This window comes from Rhopalosiphum maidis, chromosome 2 (genome assembly GCF_003676215.2).
Source record: "Rhopalosiphum maidis isolate BTI-1 chromosome 2, ASM367621v3, whole genome shotgun sequence".
NCBI lineage: Eukaryota > Metazoa > Arthropoda > Insecta > Hemiptera > Aphididae > Rhopalosiphum > Rhopalosiphum maidis.
The window spans coordinates 31416465-31441725 of record NC_040878.1 but is presented as its reverse complement, the minus strand read 5'-3'; the positions used below and the strand labels follow the sequence as shown (position 1 = coordinate 31441725).

Below are 25261 nucleotides of genomic sequence, written 5' to 3'. Positions count from 1 at the left end.
TAGCCATTAGGCATACATACCATGAGTTTAAGAGCCAGGAATTAGGATTTTAAAATTTTAAAATATGCCCGAAATATGTTAATTTTTTGATAAGTACCTATCAACCTATAATAAATTTAAAGCAAAAACGATAAAATATAATCCTAGTATATTATTTTTTCATACTAAACTCATATAGTTGAGTGGTCACTCGTGTTGATGTCAGATTCAGTGCAAAACCCGATAATACGTATACAGATATCTGTAATAATATTATTATTGATTATAGAACCACAACTAACTTATATATTTTATAGCAAGTTGATTATCAAGTTAAGGTAATAATTGATATAGCAGCAGTAATCGAATTATTTGCATGTTTTTTTTCAATATTAAAAGGCATTTAAATTTGGAAAATGAACAAATATGATACTTGATACAAATAAACTATTATACTTATACAAGATGTTTTAAAATGTGAAAAATTAGCTTAATATTCTGCAGCGATCTCCAACATTATAATATTAATAGGCAAAATATATATTTTTTCTGCGAATTTTAATTCATAACCCCTGTTGAGCAGCTGCTGTCTCAAGTCTCAACTGACATACAGTCAATCTGAAGACCTAAAAATCATATCTATAATTATTATAATCCATACACAAAATCATACATCATAATGACTATTAGTTTCTTCAGTTTCTTGTAAATATACCTATCCATTTTTATATTCATTTTTTAAACGAAAGTTGGTACACAAGATATATTTTTAATTTTGACCGTTCTTCACCTGATCACGTAAACATATGGCACGAATTATTATGTAACGATAATTTTATATTGTATTTAATATTAATATCATATAACTGTCCGTATATATACAACGATATATTACCGTATACAGATATGCATTGCTCCCACACGACAAAAACTGCATGACGGAGCAAAAAATGTTCCGGAAATCATTTTACAACGATTATTATTATATTACTATTACCATTTTTTTTTTATAGAAGCCAAAACGGTTTTTTAATTAACAATACGATGTGCGCGAGGTTCCCTCGTGAATAACTGTGAGCAGACCCACCCCACTTCTTCTTTCAACAATTAAAATCCTATCTGTTGCCTAATACATACAATTATTAATTGTTGCGTTGTAATTATGAAAAAAAAAAAATACTGATTTGTTGGAGCAGTTATTATATTTTATACATCTGTAGAATTCGGTACCTACTTGTAAATTGATTATTTGTAGTCTTTTTTTGTAGACTTAATAATATGTAATATACGCGCCGCGTGTATTGCGTTTTGGACATTGCGCTAAATCCGACTTCGGTCTGTCGTTATAGGTATGTTGAACATCGCAAGAGTTTTATTGCCCCCTGGCGTTTTCTTCTTGTATAGAATCTACAGTCCGGTTATCGCGTACCTATAATATATATAATATACTGCAGCCGACGAATTTATAGCTAACAGGAATGCGCCGTCAATATAATATAGAGCCGACTCAGTAGATATAATTATTATTATATTGTGACCGGGATATATAGGATGAAGTCTCCTGTCTTGTGTACAGACGCGTATTATAAGGATAAAAAAATAACTCTGAAACTGCATGAAATGCGCGCTTTCTTTGTATAAAAGCAAGAACTATTGAAGGTAACCTATACATCCGTATACCTATATGTACCATTATGACGGTTTTCGTTTCACGCAAGCGTTGTCCGTACTTATCGTGTATATAAAAACGGCTACACTTCAAATATCTAATTAAAATTTGAACGCACGTATCTTATAGGCTTAAGTATAATAATCTGACGAGATATTTTATAAATTACACTCTCCACTCACACTATTGTTAACGATATTCGAAATCCACCACAATACCGCGACGAAAAAAAAATAAAACAATACGGAAAACCGACGTTATCCAAATACTTTTACTATTGATTATCGAGCATTATCTCTGTATTATCCTGCTACTTTTAGTCGTTATTTTTCTTTTCTTTTCGTATTAAACAATAGGGAAATTCAGAAGAAAATGTTATTATTTACCTATATAGTCTGTACGCTATACCTATAGCTAAGTAAATACAGCTAATTGGAAAATTATTATACATACCAAAAACACATTTCAGTCGTCATAAACGGTTTAATTATTATTATTATGATGGTATGTTGATGTAGTTGAGTTATGGTTCACCGTGTTCGTGTTGGTCTAAAAGCCATACAAGAGCGAGTGCAACAGCCGGTAACGTTACGCGCAGGTGTTTGGCACTGCTGCAGGTACCTAAGTATCATACATGTATTTTGTATACATTGTCCATATTATGTTTATATTGGCTATGGTTCAATGGATCCATACACAATATACATGTGCACGTTTTTCTTATTATTATCGTACTTACTTCAGTATGTACGTTTCGAGGGTTGGTCCAAATCGCGAAAAAAAACACTGTGGGCGTGCAAGGCGAAAGACGCAGAGGTATTTCGTCTTGAACGTATTACGTCATATTGCGTGCATCGATGATTTTAACAATATAATAATATTATTATCATACACTTGATGTACGATCTTTGTTTTGAATCTAAATAGACGGATATATACTATTATGGAATGGTTGTCGTCTTCAACGTCGCGCGTGCAATTGCCTGTGTACATAATATATTAGGTGCTTATACAGTATACACGGTGCGATGCGCTCATTCGGGGAGGGACGGAAACGCTCAAACGCATATATTATCTATACTTGAAAACTATCCACACGCGTGTGGATACAGAGAAGGATTTAATATTCAAGACGAACGGTTTGACATCTGAACGATATAGGTGTGACAGAAATAATATTATCATCGATTCGCCACGACGACGGAGGATACATGACATTATATGATGTGGTTAGGTTTTTGACCCGCGTCGCTTTACCGATGAGCGTTTTTTTACACGTCTCTTGTGCGACGTAACGTATTACTGTATATATATATATATACGCATTTAGTATTCGGATGGCGCAGCCGAGCCTGCAGCATAAATTAAACAATAATGAAGAAAAAAATCATAATATAGCTACGAGTATAATATAGCTCTAGCTATATATATGGTCGAGTCTTGGCCCCATCATCCGGTCGAGTTTTTTCGATATTTTACAAGTTCAACATTCAGCCGCGCCGCTGCACACCAGATAAGTGAGTTTCATCCAGTGATCTCGATCTGGAGCGTCGATAACGAATTATAATTATACCGTATAGTTTAACGGGTAAAAAACAAACAGACATACATTGATATCTCTACCTTGTTGCCAATTGCCGTATTATACTAATGAAATCATTAAGATCCCTATAGGAAACGGTTCATCTCGCAGTCGCGCACGGATTTGATCTGATGTGACGAAACTATACGTTCCGTAAAATTAACCTAGATCTGTACATATACCTATTACCTACTATAGTGCTACTATATTATAGTATTGGTCGGCGCGTGGAAATGCGAATTTTAGTAACATATATTATAATACGCGAGTATATGTTTTTATTGTTATAAAAATTATTGCATTATTATGATATTATCATGTATTTACCTACTCGTTGTACTATTACGCTGGGTAATTTCGTGAGAAAGTGGTCATGGGCTTATTGTGTCGCCCGCGCGTTAAATAATTGGTCTTAATAACCGTCGTGGGTAATATAATAATAATAATAATAAAAATAGCTATGGCGCGGGGGCGGTGGTGGGCTGGGGTGTTGTGCAAAGCCATGAACATTCTTGTCGCGTATATACCTGCGTTGCAGGTTTGGACTGCTGCGATAAATTATCAAATTTATGTGTCTCGGGGACGCCTGTTTCGATGTCCAAGGAAAACAGTGTATTATTATATTACATTATATTTCGAATAACACATGAACCGTCTATTGTGGGTGAACGAACAAATTTAAAAAAAGGACCAGTAGCTGTCGACGTACAGGTACTATATATATATATATAATATGATTTTTTTCAATAGTAAAATACTAAAATATGTGTTTTGTTGTCCGATAACAAGGCTTACATATTATTATACAATACACTCAATGTTGTACACGTACGCACTATCAAACAACGACGGTAGTTTTATCGTGTTCAAACATAAGACAACAGTAATACGAGTAATGTACACGGCTACAATACCATTTGCTGGTATATACTATGTATAATATGTACACTGATTATAGTGCACACTATGTATTATACCTGTAACCTGTGTTTTACTGTTGTAAAAATGAGAGACAGATTATTGTTGATTTTGTTATTATCTACGATAATTAATAATAGAATACCTATTAATGAAAATATTGCTGTTTCCTAATAATAAAATAATCGGTTTATTAACAATCATCACATAATCTACTTTTGATTTACACACATCCACGTATTAGCGTATAGTATTCTTTTTTTTCATTTTTAAAGTATTTATTTTTTATTTAATTTAGTTTTACCCGTTCTAGGATTCGTGTATAACAAAATTGACATTGAACACAACTGATTTTGAAATTTGTATACATTTTATTTGTTTTAATTTTAACGGTAATTCTTTTTATCACAATTCATAACATAAGTATTAAAGTATAAATATTAAAATACTGATAGCTTGTTAGTTTTGGAGATACAGAATGGAAAATTGAAATTCCAAAAAACTCGTAATGGATATGTTGTATCTAACAAGATACGAGATTTTATTTTTAAAACCAGTTTTAATTCATCAGTTAAAATTGGAAAAATTTACTATTTTTCTAAAATGTTGTATCTAAAGCTATCTATAATGCTATGTTTATCAAAATAATATGGTCGAATCTAGAATGATGAATCCAAAAAACTGGTTTTAACACTTTGGTATACGTACTGCTTCGTGGAGTTAAAATTATCTCTCTTTTTCTAAATCGTCCGTTTAATATAGGCTATGTTAAATTTTATATTTACAGCGATACAGCTAGGTCGACAGCAGGTTTTATTCTCCTTTTATCTGTGAAAAATGTCAAAAAGTTCAATCGTGTAACTATTATTTTCTTGGTTCGAGTGATTTTCAACTTTTTCTTCGGTTAAATTGTAAACAACTTATACGTTTATATGAATTACTGGAAAACAATATTATGGTCTGTGCAGGTTTTCTGAGTGTTTTTTTATGTAATTTAATGAATGTTGTTTTTCTGTATGAATGGATAATGCAAATGGCCATGGGCGCCACAAGGGGGGTGCAAGGGGGTGCACTTGCACCCACCCTGGCTTTACAAAAAATTAAATTAAATTAAAAAAATGTAATGGTATTGAAACTATTTTATTTTGCATAATTATCTACATTATATTATATTATATTATATTACGTATTTAACTATTATTATTATTACGTATATAAGCATTATTTAGAAATTAGCGTATACCTACTTGCACGATGCACCCCCCTGATAAAATTCCTGGCGGCGTCTATGCAAATGGCCCTAACTTTAAGTAGGTAGATATTTAACTATTATCACGTATTCACGTAACATACAACAATGAAAACATTGACGGTCAGGCGATATCAATAGTTATAAGTTTATGAAATTACAAGGGTAAACCATTAAAACTTGGATATACCTATAAATACCTATATAATATACAAATAAATACAGCTGCAGGCGGTTGCGTCATCGCGATACAGTCAAACACAGGCGGCTGCTATATATTATACACGTGCGCCGTGCGCGAGTTTTCGGATTGAAGTTCAAGTGCGTAAAAACTAGTCACGTTATTGTGTCAATGACAAGACTGCCGCAGCAATGTTTCATATTTCCTTTCGTTTTTCACATGATTGCTTTGCGTATATATATATATATATGGTATGTTCGTTCTCTTGGGATTAATACACATCGTTATCCACTGCAGCAACGTGTAAGACCTTTCTCTTTTAAAATCGCGTGAAGACACGAACTGTCTATAATAGTTGTCTGCAGAGCTGCTCTTCATCTGCTGGCGATTTTTCCCCGGTGGAACGTGAAAAATAAATCTAAGACCATACTTATAAGTTATAGTTTTATGTACTGTAGTATACCTATTATGAATTTATAGGTGTAGCGTGTACTGTCCGCGATTTTTTTATGACGAAAAATCGTATGAGGAGACGTGGAAATCGTGAGTTACGTTTGTCGCGTGAAATTTGAAAGACCCAACAACTTGAAGTATTATAACGGCGCGTGTATTATGTAGTATGACCTATGACAATTTTCTGTCTATCCGCCCGCCGCTGTATAGGTATATATATAGTCATATGTGGGTAGGTAGTATTATAGACACACATGATGAACCGTGTACACGAAATTCTTGTTTCCGCGTATACGACTCGATTAATTTCCATGTGTTAAAAAATGTATTTTAAAAAAGAAACCCAACCCGGTTTCGGAATGTTGTTATTAAGTCGCCGCAGCCAGGCACCGTTGTTCGTCCTACATTCTTTCGCCCATCTTTCAGGCGACGACCACGCTATGCATTTTATTTTATTATATACTACACCGGACAAGTAAACATATAGATTCATTTTCGTCCCTCCCCTTTTCTGTCGTCGTCAAGTCTACCTTGTCTAATATGTATATTTATATATTATACTGCACGACTGAGTCAATCGATCGTCGTCGGCTAACTGGCGACAGCGGACAATTTTTTCCTATTCAACGAGGACAATAATTCCTGTCGTATATAATTATATATGTATAGGTTTATGTTTTTGTTATATTTGTGGTGTACACGGCACACCGAACGTACTAAATGCCCGATTCTTTGTTTCGGGAATAACAACATAGGTAAGAGGTAACATATATATATTTTTATGCGGACTCTTTGGACTGATTTTTTTTATGGACAATATAATATAAACAATAACATATATACTTATCACATATATAGGCACTTGTCATTATGTGCATTTATACTATCATTGGGATAGTTAATAAATACTAGGCACTATTATACCTTCATATAACTATATAAATTAAGTATATTATTGAAATATTATGTTGTCCTTCTCAATATCTGTATATATTTCTTAATACTTCATTATTTTCAAATAGTTTTCGTTTATAAGCTTCGTTAAATGTATCCTATTTATTTATTACACACTCTAAATTCTACTAGAAAATAAATAATTAAATGTTTTTACGGCGTCGCAGTATCTGTTTATTACACATTTATTATTTTTAAGTTATGTGTTTATTTAATAATATTCACGAAAAAAAAAGTTTTTGAAATTTGGATCAATATTTAATTTAATAAATCTTCACTCCAAGTAAAGCCTGCAATTTAACAAAATATTATTTTGAAAAATCAATTTAAAAAATGAAAGAGTTCATTAAAACATATTTTTGTTTAAGTTATAAGATCTCATGTTTTAAAATAATCACATAAGAGCAGCTGAGAGGTTATCTTTCCACTATAATATGTATACTTGTAGTTTTGTTTAATATATTAATGTATTAAAAATAGCATAGCATAAACTTATTAGTTAGTCCTTATACTTGTTCTTTGTGTATATTTTGGAATCTTATACCATGAAATATAAAAGTAATAATTTGACATAGGTATCGTTTATGACCTTCTAATATTCTCATCTAATTACTAAAATTAATATATTGAACCTTGGTAACATTCTTTCAGTATTGTATTCATACTCGAGTAACTCTCACCGGATTGAAAAAATATGTACTTATGTTTATTGTTATTTAAAACTACTACTGTTTGAGGTAAATACGTCAGATTGACGATTGCTGTCATTACAAAAATTTTAACTGAAAATCTTCTACTGCGGGCGTTTACATGTACGGCAATAAGTTGCAATAGTTACTCACTCATCTTTTCACACAGCAATGTAGTGTGTATGATTAACTTTTCATTACATTTAGGTACTAACGAAAGATTTAAACTTGTTATAAAATATTAATATACATATATAATGATAGGATTCTTAAATTTATTCGTAAATTGATATGTAATTTTAATTTTAAATGTATTTATCTGTTTCTAATAAATAATAAATATTATACGTTTTTATTATTACTCTTAGAAAATTTAATTTAATTATTTTTCTATAAACTAATTATGCAAATTTTATTATAAAATAGTAAAAATTACCAACTTCAAGTCAGTTTAGCAATTTAACTTAGTTTGTAATAGGTTGGGTGGAAAATTTATTTATATTAAATATGTATGTAGGTAGACCTACTACTAGTACTACCCACTGGCTATTAATAACATAACTTATACAAATTAATTATTAATACATGTTAGTGTATATATTTATATATTAATTAATTATTAATCAAATTTTCATTTTCCTTGATTTCTTCTTTTAACGTATGTATAAGTTCAGATAACAGGAGGAAGGAAAACTTTTAGAACTCTCATATAGTCCTCCTTGTCCCAATACAGCGATCCCATCAAATTTTCTAAACGGTTTTTAAAACCCTGCAGTGGTCCAAATAATACATAACATACAGGTTTACTAACTGGATTATACTATAAATAAATTACTGGTGTATGTCTAATAAAATCTGGCGCGTTATCGTAACTGACAACTGCATAGTATAAGAAATTATATTATAATTCATAGTCATAAATAAAGTCAATAGTTACGATTGGAGAACTCAAAACAACGATGCTATATAAAATAGAAACATGAAACATACGAATTTGACTTCCACGTCATATTGTACTAGACAGTGTACTACTGTACTTACTATATTTAAAAAATATACCTAGGTACTTCAAAGTCTTGGCCGCATGCATATATATATATATATATATATATATATTTCGTGCGTGGGTGATATATGCAACTATTTCGTAATACAAATGTCGTATTATGCAATATTGTTCTTTAGACGAGTAAAATGTTACACCCTAGTGACCTTTATACATATTATATATGAGTTATAGTTATTCAATGGGTTTGGTGGAACAATAATGTCAATAATTTATGTTATTATGATAAATATTTGATATATGATTATGTATTTTAGATTAATTAATAATTATTACAAACATTAATGACATTAAGAATGTTGTAGTTATTTTAATATTTGTTAAATTGTTATTCTAATATACTCTATTATGTAAATATCTAAAAAAGATACTTATAAATATAAATATTATATTTATTTACATAAAGTATAATTCAAACTTATACGGGTACTAAAGCTACTATAGTAAATAAAAAATAAAAATACTATTCAATTTTTATAATAACTAAAGTTTAGTATGACCAATTTAATTCCATGTAATTTTCTGATTGATTGATGAAATCTTTTTTAAAATGTATGTACCGTCTTGTGATAACTTTTTTTATTAATATACATGTTTATTGTTTTCTCATTATCTCAATATAATTAGAGTGCGAATTTTTAAGTTCTTGAAAGTTTAAAATATACTACTAATATATGCTCTAAAAAAACCATATAATATTCTCTGCATGTTCCATTGAACGCTGATAAAATATTCTTTCATAGAGTTGTTTTTTTTTTGGATTGAGTCACTACTATTTAATCATATATGCGTAAAGTATATTATATTATATTATGTTAAGACTTACTTCTACGAATTATGTAATAAATTAATCACCCACATATTACTCCGGTTATTGAGCTTCATAACTCCAATACATTTGCATGAAAACCTAGAAATCCGTTTTCTACAGTTATCGCTAATCGAAATTTTGTTGGTTACTAATTCTGATTAATTCTGATTTGTAACATTGAGATACTTCTTACTTTATAAAGGTATGGCATAAAGTTCTGTCCATTAACGTAAGATATTTCAATTAAAAATAAATAGGATGTTAAAAATGGAATAAAATAATATTTTTGTCCGGTTAAAGCAAAGTATAATATGAGTAGATACTTATAGGTACATACTTATATATCAATATAAATAGTATTAGTATAAGTAGATTGAAAATACACAGACCGTGTAAAACATTAGTTCTGGCAACTATATTTCAAAAAACCAATTACTATTTCGGGAAAAAGATTTCAAAGTGTTGAAATAAGTAAATTATAATTTGCTAGTAGATGCAGTAGTGCAATAGTTATAATATTAGACGGTGTGTCTGCGATTACTGTAAATGAGCTCATAAAATATCCACTAAATATAGAAATATTCTAGTAAATATATGTATATATAGTTATAAATTATAAGTGTCAGTTATTACTTAACATCTTTAATCATAAAATTAAAAAAAAAATGTTTATGTGTAATTGTGGTATATTGATTATAATAATATAGATTCTATGAAGTTATTTTATTAATAAACATTTTTTATTACAGATTTATCCAGCTGGCATGAGGATTAAAATATATGCGGCCATTTTACTGGTCGTCACTCTTCCATACGTGCTGTCTCAGGTACATTAACTACATAGTTATATACTCATTAATTATTATTATTTATTTGCCATAATGACCACGTTTTATCTTTTGGAGACAAATTTATTTGTATTATTACGTCAACTACTTATTGTTCCAGTTACCTAAGGATATAATAAAATAATTCCGTTGACAATTTCATTATTCTGCCTATTCGATATAATAATAATCTACTGCTGTAGTGACTGTGGTCCGCGGTTACGTTAAGACGTTCACTTCAAATTAAGCGTAGTGATGTAACGTTTTTGTATAGGTACTCTTTATTCATACATTTTGTATTATTATAAGACCAGAAATGAAATAATCAAAATATTCTAGGGGAAAGTGTTATCATACTTGATGAATTTATACTCTAAAAGAAAATATTAATCTATACAAAATGTAAGCAACTGATTATAATCATATTAACTTGATTAAACAAAAACTTATTTTACTTATACATTTTAAGTTTTAAATAACTAATAAATTTAATACGTATTTATAGTTATTTTTTTTCTCAAAACCCCGACAAAAAGTTAAAAATAATAATTTGGACTTTAGTAATAGGATTCTACTATTATACATATACCTTTTTTAAATAATTTTCAAAACGGGAGAATTTCTATTAATAGGAGTAAAAATAATAATTATAAATGTTTATCGAATAACGTTGTATAGAACTTTAAGAATGTTGTAGCCTGTAGTACAATATTTAATTTATAAATTATTAAGGATATAATATTTCGATGTATATCAACTATTGTATATAAACTGGTGACATAATAATGTAAAATATGTTTTTTGTGGACGCTAGACGCACACGCTCTCGCTGTTAACCTTGTAAATTAATCGTGTCCGAAATCATTCGCCTCTGATGTCGTTTTAATTTTGAAAACCTTTACCTTAAGTTATGTACACCTACACCTAACGTTATTATTACATATATTATGTATAATCCTTAACCTAAAAAAAAATATCAATATTTCGGCCAATATATAAACACTTGCTACGTATATAACCTACGTTTATTGTCAGGGCAACATGTACGATATTATTTATCCGCTTACGGAATATGTGTGCGAACATGCGCACATTTCCGTACTATTAATCAGTTCTACTCGTTCCATGTACCCACTGTGAAAGTGGCACGGCTACATCACGACAGAATAATATCTATAAGAACACCTTTATAATGTTTCTCAACGGAATTAACTGTTGTATGCTCTAACAGCATTATAATATTATATGCCCTCCGGTTATCTGCATAATCGATAACCGCGCGGCGATGTACGCATAATATATACGTGGCGTGTACGTAGGTATATACACGCAATTGAATGCGACTTTTTTCCTCAATCTTCTCGACAGATACCTTCTACCGCACACTAATATGCAACACGTATTATGTCATCATTACATTAAACTATTTAAACTTTTAAAGTGCTAATATGTACCTTATAGATACTAATCCTGCTCTCGGCATTTATAATTATTGTACATAACATAATAATTATATCTATAAGTTATAACAATAATAAATCGATGTAATACTTCTCGATAAATCACAGTACCTAATCAAACTATACACGCCCTATGTGTGTATATTTATATATATAATATGAAATACATTATTGCAATACGATTTAATGAATGATAAGACCTTTATTTTATAGTACCAATGTCTGTAGTTACTACCCCCCTCGCCACACATACACACACAATTCTATGAGCCTGGCACTGGCTACTCCCTGTCACAATATACAATGTCATGTTAGATATGTAGTATATTGTTTAGTAATATATTTAATGTAAGTACCCGTTTATTCTAGACATTTATAAATTGTAATTAACCTAATATTTTAAACCAACTTCTACTAATCATTATCGTCTAAATAAAAAAATACGTTTATTATAAGAGCAGTATAATACATATTAACTATATAAAATATAATAGCTATATTATATTATATCGTTATAATAATACATTTTATTTCCTATAATGTGTTTATAATCTTGGTATAGTAGGTACAGGTAAACGTAAGTTTTATACTTGTATGCATGGGTAATGGGTACATTTGTATAATATGGTTAAATTCAGGATAATACAACTAGTTTAATATTTAAACACATACTTTTCAGGCATTTGTATTATAACTTTCTCTAACTATATAATAACATTATTAGCGTAAATTATTATTTTTTTTTTAAATTTAAATTTAAAAATGTTTTGCAACTATCTGCAGATATCAGCTATTGGTGTTTTGAGATTGAAAATTATTATTATGCAAAAATTCTATTAAAAAAATATTATTATTATCTTTCCTATTATATTGTGCTTGTGTGTTGGATTTTAATTGAATTTGTTTTGTGAATCTCTATCTTTTGGTTCCTTATAATAAATTTAATGCTAAATAAAAAAATATCTATCAATAAACTACAAAGTAACTTCCATAGTTAAATAACATAATATTTTACTGACAATGGATACAATTTATTAATTATAATATGGACGCTCATTGAATATTTCATTTTAACTCTATTAAAATAAATTGATATCAGTTATTATATCTATACAATAGATATATGTAACAGCATAACAAATAGTCTCGAATAAAATATAATTAATTAATTATTAAAACATAATAATTCTTTTTATAAATCAGACATGTAGCCATTAGTCATCGTAAATATTGTTATAAATAAAAATACATAATATAATAAATTGCATACATGCTTAACATAATATAAGTATAACTTTCAATAATAGAGACTTCACATGCTTAGTTTCTGCTATAGAGTATAGACTCCCATAGTTAATTTTGCAACATACTTACAATGGTAAAATAATACTTAAACCGAGAACCTCATTGTCCTTGACTCTTTGAGCAGGTCAGCGAATGTAATGCAATTTAACTATTTTAATAGTTTTATCGAGATTTTTGAATTTTTAAATAAAGTATATATTACTATTATAATCTATAATCATTATCAATGAAATGTGATAGATTTTTTGTATTTTTTTATAAAATAATTATTAAATAGGTACCTACTTATAACGCGTGTAAATAATAATTAAATCCAACTGAAATGTACTATTTCAGTTTTAAATAGTTTTTAATTTATTCAAAATGAGCCCTATAAACCTACATTAAATGTATAATAAAATGTGTCCTTCGAAAAATTGAATAATGCGTATTATTTAATTAACTAAGTTATTTTTGTATTTTTTAGGAATAAAAATCTTGTTTTTATTTATGCATTGTGTATATTATAATTTATAAGAATAATATTTAAAATTATTAAACCGATTTCATTATCAAACCATTATTTGTCATCTTAAAGTTTGAGTAATTTGACAATCAATAAAAAATATATTATATTTATTACAAAAAAATATTCTTGTTTAAATACATTTTTTATTATTTCAATTATGTTGAATTATTTTTTTTTCTATGTTTGCAAACAGAATGTATAATAATTGTATGTTTCCGCAACACCGTATTTGGCGCGTGAATTTCCGAGTTTCTAATGGCCTTAATGATTGTTTTTAAAAAAAAAGTACAAGGCAGATAAATTTAATAGATCTACATTTTCTTAAAATTAAAAAAAAATACAAATAAATGTATATGTAATATGTACGGTATGTATTTCATTACAACTGACAATTGGCATAAATATAATTGTTTTTATAGAGGCTATAATACAACATGTCCGAAAAAAGTTAATTTTTTTTTTTATAAAATTAGTTCAAGGTTTTTACATTCAATATCTCATATTTGACACATATTTTTGTATGTTTATACATTTATTTATGATCATTTAAATTCATATGTTTTATGCTAAATCATAAGAAAAATTTAAGTTTTTATTTGAGAAAAAATCACATTATTATACGTTTCCTTAAAAAATTACGAATATACTACTGAAAATGTCTTTAAAATCAAACAACTTTTGGTTCTAAAATTTTAAATCTATATTCTCGTCCATTTAAAAATACTTGATTTATATTTTATAAACATACCTATTTATAGTTGATAAATTAACTTTTTTATTCAGTTATACATAGGCGCTCTAGGAATTTTATCAGGAGGGTGCATCGTGCAAGTAGGTATACACTAATTTCTAAATAATGCTTATATATGTAATAATAATAATAACAATAATAATAGTTAAATACGTAATATAATATAATATAATGTATATAATTATGCAAAATAAAATAATTTCAATACCATTAAATTTTTTTAATTTAATTAAATTTTTTGTAAGGCCAGGGGGGTGCAAATGCACCCCCCTTGCACCCACATGACCACCTTGCGGCGCCCATGCAGTTATGTGTATCTATACATCATAAATAGGTACCTACTTCTGTGTTTATATTGTCGCTTATAGTTTGCTTATTATTTTATTTATTTATTATTACAATATACTAGCCGATCCGGCAAACTTTATTTTGAGATAGTGATTTAGAATATTGTCATAAGTACTCTATATGTATGTCGAATTTCAGAAAATACACTCATATGTTCATGAATTCATATAAGAGTTTCATTGAAAAAAACTTTCAGTTTTCCCGAAGTTTTCAAACCTTATTATTTAATTATTACGAACATTCTTTTTGAAAAATGTACCCAATCGGTCCATTCGTTTTAAAGTTATACGTTTGTCAACAAAAAGTATTTCATTTTTAAATATATAGATAATTATATTTTATTAATTATGTATCCACTACGATATTTATAAATATATTACACTTTTATTATTTTCTCGCGTAATTCATTTTTAAAGCAATTATAATAAATTATTAAAGCCATCATATAGTTTTTTAAACATGCGAGTATACACATTCCGTATTAATTACGCAGCCTATCGTATACTCATAAATAATAATAATACATATAATATTTTTATTCTCTGTATCAATCTATCTATTTAATATTTCCACTTTGGTTCCATTGATATAATATTTACGTAGGTACCTACTATTTAGGCCATCACCAATCTCATATAGTCGTAAAGCGGTCAGTTATGGAGAATTAAAGAGTTTCATAAAACATCCTAGCTGTAGAACATGTAGTTTAACCTACTTAACGTATTTCGAAGACTGTTGATGGTACGTTAAAAAATAAATAAAATACTAGATTTTTATGAAATAGAATAAATAATATCGATTGAAAGATTTTTAACTTTTGGTATATTCTGAATCTACTGAGTGAAAATATGTTGTTTGTAATATAATTTCATTATTCGTATAATATAATGCATTGGAACATTTATAACAATCATGTTTTTAGTCTTGATGTCTACTAGTTACTACCTATATCTGACTGTAGTTCACTATCCAATTATTAATCTACACCCATTTAATAATTTTATAATTGCTTTTCATTTTTTGTTCATTAATAAATCTGATATGTATCCCATTTGGCATTCACATATTATGAGTAATGACAGGCTGACCCCCACCTAATTTATTTTCTTTTGGAATCACTACAAATCATACATACTTTATAAGTCCGTCCCAAAAATATAATACTGAAACAGCTGGAGACAAGATTAATTAATTAAAAGGGATTTTATTCAAACGACTTATAAGTTATAACTACAAAATATTAATTACTAATTAAGAATAAATTGTAGCCTATTATGCCCTCGGGAAAGTTTCGAACAGTAACATAATCAACTATACAACTTACAATGGTCAATTATCCTGGTATAATTATAAGAGATAAATGTTTTTATAAATTTACAATAGATACATGCGTAAATATATCATTTATTAAAAATGCAAATCACTACATAAGCATTATTCAGTCATAAATCATATTTATGTATATAAAATAGGTATGTACCTACAATAATTAAGTGGATATTTATAAATAGGTAAATATTTATAATTCATTGTCATATCAATTTCTCAAGGCTTAGGAAATTAGTAACCTATGTTTATTAGGTTTGGGACTAAATAAAAATTATAAAACTCTGTTAATTATACATTATATAATTATTACAAAAATATTAAATCGTTTCAATAAATGTATTACTTAAATTTTATTAAATTTCCAAAGTAATCACATCAATCCGGTATGGTCTAGTGGCTAGGATACCTGGCTTTCACCCAGGAGGCTCGGGTTCGATTCCCGGTACCGGAATAATTTTTTTTGCATTTAATTTTAAATTGTATTTATAATTTATAATTTGTTGTTTACAGATTCAAACTCCTGGAACCGGATTGTTTTCGTGTCCATCGGGTAAGTTTAATTTTGTATTTGTACATTAAAATTACATGAAATAGGTTGCATTATGCAATTAATTATCAAGTATAATATTTAATGGGTAATTTTTTACTTTATATATGATATATTATTTTAATTTTCTAATAAAAAAAAATAATTATATATTTTTAACGGAAAAAGTTATTCGTTAGAAAACAGCTGATGAAAATAGGTACCAATTCCAATTTTATATGTTATGAATACAAATAAAAACATTTTTTCATTCTTCAAAACATTACATTTTTTTGTCATCTTTACCTTATGCAACATTCGAGTTACTTACGATAACTATTATAGATGTCTAACGATATTATGAAATTTAATGATTATTGTATCTTTTCAAGTTTTTTATAATATTATAATCTTGTCCAAAAATAATAAATTATAATCAGCTTTAAAATTTCATCCTTTCACGTCTGGTTTAGTAACTATTATTTTTATTTCTGTATTATGATGTTGTATAACACGATTTCAATTGAAATTATTGAACACGCAATAACTTCAATGGCTGTATTCGAAACTTTTCACCCGCATAAATAATAATATAATAGCCCATATATGGATTGCTAACAACTCTTATATCATTATACCAGGTATACATTGAACACAGCTATTATGCGTTTTTATTCATTTTTTTTTGGTTAAAAATTGAAATTGACAATTACTGTGATGAACAGAACACAGATTATAAGTATCCAGTATACCTATTCAATTTCTAAAACCTTGTGTCGTATTATTAATATATTACCCACAGTAACGAGTAATGTATTTTAATATTAGCCTCTAGCGTACGTTATTGTTTTCAAACAATTATACGTGTAATAAACTAATAACTATAATAGATTATATTATGGCCGTCGGGTAAAAATCTCACACCGTAAATACAACAATAATACTATGTCTATGATGAGTTTTGATAAATCGTTTCGAGTACGTTTTATTTCTTTCGAGAAACAACCGTCCCCGTTCGAGCGGTTCGACGTCAAAAAAATGTTTTAAAAATGTTAACGTATTCTATAATATTATACACGGTTTTATATACGGATCGAACGGTTGTTTAGTTCGGCGATGGCGCGTATAGTATCCCTAATAAATTATTATCCATTATTGCCGAATGTAAACTGTAATACTTATTAAAATAATACTATTATGCTCACAGTTAATGGAATGGAACTAAATTAATCGCTGGTGGAGCATAGTTGTTGTATAATATATAATATGATAATAATATTGGACATCGGGTTAGTGGGCGGGTGACGGTGGGGTAGTTAATAGACACGGCGAAGTCGTCGGACAGCGCGATCCATCAGCCGATCAATAACAATGCATTATAATAATATAGTAATTACTGTAGTGAACGATGCGAGTTGTGTGGCTGTAGCGCACAGAACGGGCGAGCGGCGAGCCGCGAGGACAAGGAAACCTAAATTCAATTCGTGATGGACGAGAACGAGCGCGAGCTGTTGTCGCCAACGTGTGTTCATTGTCGTAGAGCGTAATGTTTTGTACGACGACGATAACAATATATTATAGTAATATAATATTAATAATAATTATATTATAATGATGAGGACGGGGCAAACGTCCGGGAAAACAAACAAACGATGAGACAAAAAGTCAAAAATACAATATAAGCCTTATATTATAAGGGCTGAGCTATAGCAATATTAGTTACGATAATAATATTATAGTACGTGTGCGATGTATAAATAATATTTTTATTGTCGAGTCTCGGACCGTGCGGAGGCGAAGGTCGCGTCGGTGGTTCAAAGCGAAACGCGCGTCGTCTTCTTCTCCTGCACCATACGACCGACGCGCATACAGACCGCACAATGACCGGATACAGTACCTATATACTCACGTGAACAGCGGCCGACACAATGAAACAATGACGTTGTCGGTATACTAACCCATGTGTAGCCGTGTGGGTACACGTCTCGGCAGATAAATATTAAAAATATACTTGCACGTTGTAAAATACTGCAGCTGATCGGCTGTTATTGCTGCAGCTGCGATGCCGAGTTCATCGGCAATATTACACTCATCTGCACAACTCGATGATAACGTAACCATTTCGTATTTATTTTGTGGTACGTGCAATATAATATCAACAATGTACCAATATGTTTGCCCTGCGCGCGGATATTATAAAAGAATAATGGACATGTGACACAAAGAACTATACATTCGTCAGCCATACTTATTATACCCGACAGGGGGGGGGGGGCCGTCCCCTCAAACTCTACAGGGCACATTCGCCTCGAAGATGAGTATAAAGCTTGCTTGCACTACCGAAATAACGAATGATCGATTCAAATATCGAAACGACCATCATAATATTATTATTATATATGTATTATATTGCACGGTGTCTAGTTATATCAACCACGATGATAAACCCGCGAGAGCTGCTTGAAAACACGATGGCGACGATGGGTCGAAAATATTCAGTACCTACATAATATATGTATGGTATATACGAGCATACAATAATAATATCATGTGTATATATTATAATATATATATATATAAGTTTAGTATCGGGACGTGAATGTGAATATTTTTTTTTCATTTTTCGTTTAGTTTTTTTACCTCTAGAACGTGACCGACTCGTCACCACTATAAAACGCTATTATTATGGTTCATACACGGCGTGGTGGTATAGTGTGGTATGGTAAATACATCTTACAGTTACCGTTTTTTCACTTATTTTTCGCTAATCGCGCTGTTTATACGCTCCAATCCCGAAAAACCGCAGATTGCGCATGTATATAGACGTTTTTAGTTTTCATACTATACTGATATAATATGTTGTATAGGTTGGTACCCGAACTCACGGTTTTTTTTAATAAGCCTATATGCTAATATCGTGCACACGAATATAATATTATATACAATAGTAATTATGATTTATATTTCACGACTGCGTAATTGTTGTGTATTCGAATACAACGGGCATATCATCACCTTCAGGGGCGTTGTTTGAGGGAGCACACACACTCATACGCGTTGAATATGTATTATTACTACATAAAGCACTTAAACATGAGTGTTATAAGACACTCTACGTTCTGTTCCATGTCCTACATTAATGAAAAAATGTTTATAATAAGTAATAGCATACTATATAATATGTATTTATTTTATAGAGTAATACTCTATTATTAACTAGTGATTTAAAGATATATATAAGTAAAACTATATTATAGTAAGTGATCGGCTTTGGTGGCTTTTCGCTGAAGTGAAACGTAAAATGATAATTGTAATGCTATTCTATTTAAAAATAACTAGAATCTAGTTGCTAGATAATGAATGTGTCAAAAATTAAAATAACCATGAGCCCAAAATATTTTTTTTTAAAAAAATCTTTTTAGAGGAATACATGAGTGGCCCAATTTTTAAGGTAATAGGAAATATTCCTCATTCGTACATCAATAATTATATATATACTTTATGTATGCAAATCAAAAGCATCTTAAGAAAACCGTGTGATTTTAACAATTTTCGGAACCCTAATAGCATAATTCATAACGATTAACAACATAGGTTATAGATAGGTCATAGAATGTAAATTTTTGCCACTTGTTCGGGGTTCTTCCATAATATTATGTAGGTAACATACTATAAGGTTGAGACACAATTCGCAGCGAGCGTATCGATCTCGGTGTATATAATACCTGAATATAATATAAACTGTAATAACTATACGAAATGCTTTTGCGAATTAAAACGTGACTGCGTCTGTTGGCAGCTAATATAGTTTTTTTATACTACTAACTACGGAGCAATTATAATATATCGTTCACGAATCGATTTCACCGAATAGACTCGAGGATACCGGTACCACGGTTATTATATTTATATATAACATGAAGTGACGTGAATATCATTATTATTTATATTATTATAATTCGATTCGCATCAAACAGTATTGAATGATAATCGTTTTTCGTTACGTATGTAATGTATTATCATATTATAACTGGTAGGTAGGTATATTGTAATACCTGAGTAGTGTCTGTAGATTGATAATAGGTTTATATATAAGTTACAAGTATCTAAGTACCTATATGAATTATATCTATTTAGCTTTATTATAGATAAGTAAGTTAGTACTGATTATAATTAATGTGTATGATATCTTACTATTTGTGCACCGCTAAACATAGTACAATATAATAACAATTAACTCAAATAAATAATATTGTATTAGGAAATATTATTGTAATAATTACTATTTAATACTTAAAAACAGTTATATTTTACAGGTTTTTATAATTATTTCAGTGCAAATAATAAATTATAGGCACTATATACTAACATAAGTAATATAATATCTATATAATAGTTATAAATATTAGTTATCTATTAATGATACCAATAATATATAATTATAAATAAGTACTTAAATATAAAAAATATAATATATTTATACCTTTGAAATTTTAAGTACTAAATAAAATTATTTGTACTGTATTACGAGTATTGAAACTCACTAGTTACTAGTTAAAAAAGATTGGTATATCGTGTATACCTAGTAAAAATTCAAATTGGTGTTTCTAAAACAGTTATTCTAAACTGGTTTTATTTTTATAATATATTATTATACAAAATAGTTAATAATTACAATTTACTTTTTTTCTAATTAACTTCGCAAAACTATCTATTTTCAGTATATTTTTGTCATTAATACATTTTCTGTCAATCATTTTTTATAACTTTTATCGCACATTTCATGACATCTTGAGTAAAGTATAGTTATATACTAATATAAAATAAAATAAATACTTATATTATCACAGTTTATATTGTAAATGTAGTTAGTGCCGTGGAATAAACTGTACATTACACGGGGCTCCGTGAATAATAGAGGCACCCGATATTATGGGTATCAAAAATCAAAGTATTATAAATGGAATAAACATAATAATAACATAGCACCGCTTGCAGACGACCATTATACTACAATATATAGTAATAGTGATTGCTTATACTATTATTACTTTTTGCAATTATAAAATCCTAATAATTATTTGTGCATAATAAATTTCTATTCAATTGTTAATCATATATTCGTAAATTATAAAAAAAGACTTACAGTAACGCTTTCTACTACGTTTTATTAATTCGCCAAGCACGTAATACCACGAAATGTATTCGGGATCCATCGTTTGTCTACATTTCGAAGCATTCTGGGTTAAAAACAATTTTTAAAATAAACATTCCATTTGAATATCAAATGAAATATACAATTTATGTTCATAAATAAATAGGTTTACGAGAAAGAGAGAAGAGTCCGTGTGTAAGCAAATTGTTTTATACTATTTAACATTAATGCCAACGATACCACCACAGCTATATATAATAATTGAATTAATAATTTTGACTGGCCAATAGCCATATATTTAAAGCTATGTGAAATGTCTGCGGGAGCCAAACAACACTATGTATAGGTATAGTAGGTACTATATAATATATATACGACATAAGTTTATTTCGAACATGAAAAATAGCCCGGAGCTCCGGAGTAAATGAGCGGCTAACATTATTATTCGTTCCCGTTGCTTCTCGGGACCTACCTTATATTGTAATTATTTTGTGTAACAGACGATAAGTACAGAAAAATGTTAATCGGTGGATGTTTAATACATGTATATTGTATGACTATTACCACTGCTGATCTACTTTATACTTTTTATTTTTGATATTTATTTTGTTATTCTAATAAAAGTAAAACGAATATAGCGGAAAACAGAGACTTAAATAATATTAATACACACGATTGAACAATAAATTTAAAATTAAAATGGATGTTTTAAAAACGTGCATCTAACAAATATTTTTTACGGATAAGTAAAGTTAATATTTTATACGTTTTTATTTTTACAACTAATCACATTTAATGACCTCAAATTAAATTGAATAAATTTATACATCATTAAGAATAACGGTATTTATCCCAGAAAACTATATTCATTGAACACAATTACACAACATATTATATTATAAAAAAATAGTTGGCATATCGTTGTAAAAAATTACATTCGTTAATTATAACGCTATACTGCTGTAGTGTGTTTTTCAACTATACAAATCTTTTTTTTTTATTTTGTGTTCATCACTATAATAATTGTAACGGTGTATATTATTGTATATATAATTTGATATAGGTATACACCGTATACACGGTAAACGTGTCGTGCCGTATTAATTGTTCTGCTCAATAAATTATAGTGGACGTTTAGAAATAGGTACAAACAAATACCGAAACACTTAAAAAAAATCCTATATTTAATCGTAAACGCAGTTATGCTTGTGCTCGCCTAAATTTACAAAACACGAGTTACTTAAATACGGTTGCATTTTCGACGGTAGCAGCGCGGCGGGTGTTTGAATAAGATACCTATAATAATATAATGTGTATATAATTACTATTACGGCATAGATATTTCCTCGCGCATATAGTTCGAACGTTCTGTATTGTATTTAAAATCTATCTATATAATGCGTGTATTTAAATTGTTGCATTGCGATTTGCGAATAAAATCAATTAATAAAACACTGCGACCAAAATAATTGCGTGTCCAATAGGATGAACGAAAAACTGGACGGTACTGTAAGAATTAAGACACTATAGTATAGTTATAATATGTATTATGATACAGTGTTACTGTACGTTATACCTACTGTTATACTGTAGGTATATGATACAGTTATTATGCATAAAAAAACTATGCGATTAAAGAGCTACTTAGTGTGTATACACACTAATGCTGTGCACACTATACAGCAGGTCAATATATAATAACGTCTATGCGTATACTGCATAATATAGCTTAAATTAGGTTATAACGCTACAAACCGTTATTATAAAAAATGTGTTTCGCGCGTCTGCGGCTACGAATATATGGAGCAAAAACTCAAAATGTTTATTATAAATGTGTGGTAAATTCAAAATATATACGGTAAAATCACTTTTAAACACTGACAGGCTACCAAATTAGCTATACATATTTCAATCGCACACATAATTATTGCGATTCATATACCTACAGACTGTATACAGCAATGCCGCGACGTAATCGTCGTGGACATTTATCGGTTTTATTGCCGGGCAGTGAACACGGAATAATATCGATATTCATATCAATATATTATCATTATGTATAAGTGTCAGCGAATTGCAACAACGTGATATTATGTAAATATCGTAAATATAATATATTATTATGACCGGCCGACCGGGCGTCTGCACCGAAACCGGATTGGCGTTCGCATCACCGGAGAACTGCTGCAGTATCCATATTACATTGCTCGTATCGCGGGCAACCGCAATATGAGTGCAGATTATTTTGCTCATACGACGACAGCGACTTACCACATTCAAGGGTGATTCAGATCTACGCATACACCGATATATAATTGATATATAAATTATAATATAGTTATGGTAACAGATTATAACTGGGTACACCGTCTGCTGTGCGTTGTATTTAAAAGTCGAGCTCGACAATATTCTGCAAATGTATTGGTAGATTACGGTCATAGCGAATGATACCGTAATTAGCACGGCCAATCAGAATACGATAAAAGCCACACGACAGACGACGCGTGGCTTTAGACCCAAGAGGTCGAGAGTCGCGCGTTAGCGTCTATAGTGTACAATGTAACTCGAAGTCGCCAATTGTCGTTTTTTCTCCTCGTTGTCGATGTAATAGTTGAATAAACCGACTTTCGAATTGGCATTCGCGTTTAGTACATCACGGGTAATATGGCATCCGGTATTTCTGTACGCGTTAAGTCTCGACCCAACTAAAAGTGTGCAAAGCAGTCGTATCAGGTAGTTTAAGCGTTCGCCCATCTTTTATTTCCGCGGGTCCGCTATTGCGTAACGAACGCTTGACGGTCGCCGTGTTCGCATGTTATTATTAATTATATATACGTTATTCTCATGTATCGACGGAGATGCGCGTCGCGGATCGTGACGCATCCGACCGACGCAACGCGGGTAACCGGCTCTCGCTGCTAACGCGGGGTCTCGGCCTCGGCTATTATCGATGTTTATCCGCTGCACCGCCGCCAAAATCGTTGGCCGGAGAAAGCCGCGAGTATAATATTATTATCGTAGCGCCCGTATGAGTGAATATATTTCGCACGCGCGAACGACGAGTCGACCGCGGTCGGTTGTACGTAATACATAATATTATATATAATATATGAGCGTTTATGGTATATTATTAATTACGGTACCTACCTACCTACCGCGCGACTTATTAATATCATCGTCATTATCATTGTTACTGTACATATAAAACATGATATATTATATACATTTATAAATCACAAGAGTAAAATAGGAGATGTGATGTGACTATGAGAGGGAGTTAATATACAAGTGTATAATATAAAGTAGTAATATAAAGATTTACACTGTTTGCAGACAAATTACCCCTTCGTCACCTTCGGATCATTGATTTATCGATTTTAATTGATACCATATATATATATGAATATAATATAATATATGATATTTTTCATAGTATACGCTCGATAAAAAAAAGTTAATTTCGGCATATAGCGTTCAAATAATTTGCCACCCTGTTATAGG

The 25261-nt window shown here is 29.6% G+C and overlaps 1 protein-coding gene and 1 non-coding gene across 2 annotated transcripts in view; both read left to right on the top strand.

Moving 5' to 3' along the window:
- Positions 1–25261, top strand: part of LOC113553160 — a 50065-nt gene that overhangs the window by 8270 nt on the left and 16534 nt on the right. Inside the window, exons 2-3 of the mRNA XM_026956337.1 lie at positions 10301–10378; positions 16590–16629. Coding sequence (XP_026812138.1) covers positions 10316–10378; positions 16590–16629 — 103 coding nt within the window. The 5' untranslated portion in view covers positions 10301–10315. The remainder of the gene's footprint in view (positions 1–10300; positions 10379–16589; positions 16630–25261) is intronic.
- Positions 16459–16530, top strand: Trnae-uuc. Its single transcript has one exon. It is a non-coding gene; the product is annotated as a tRNA-Glu (tRNA).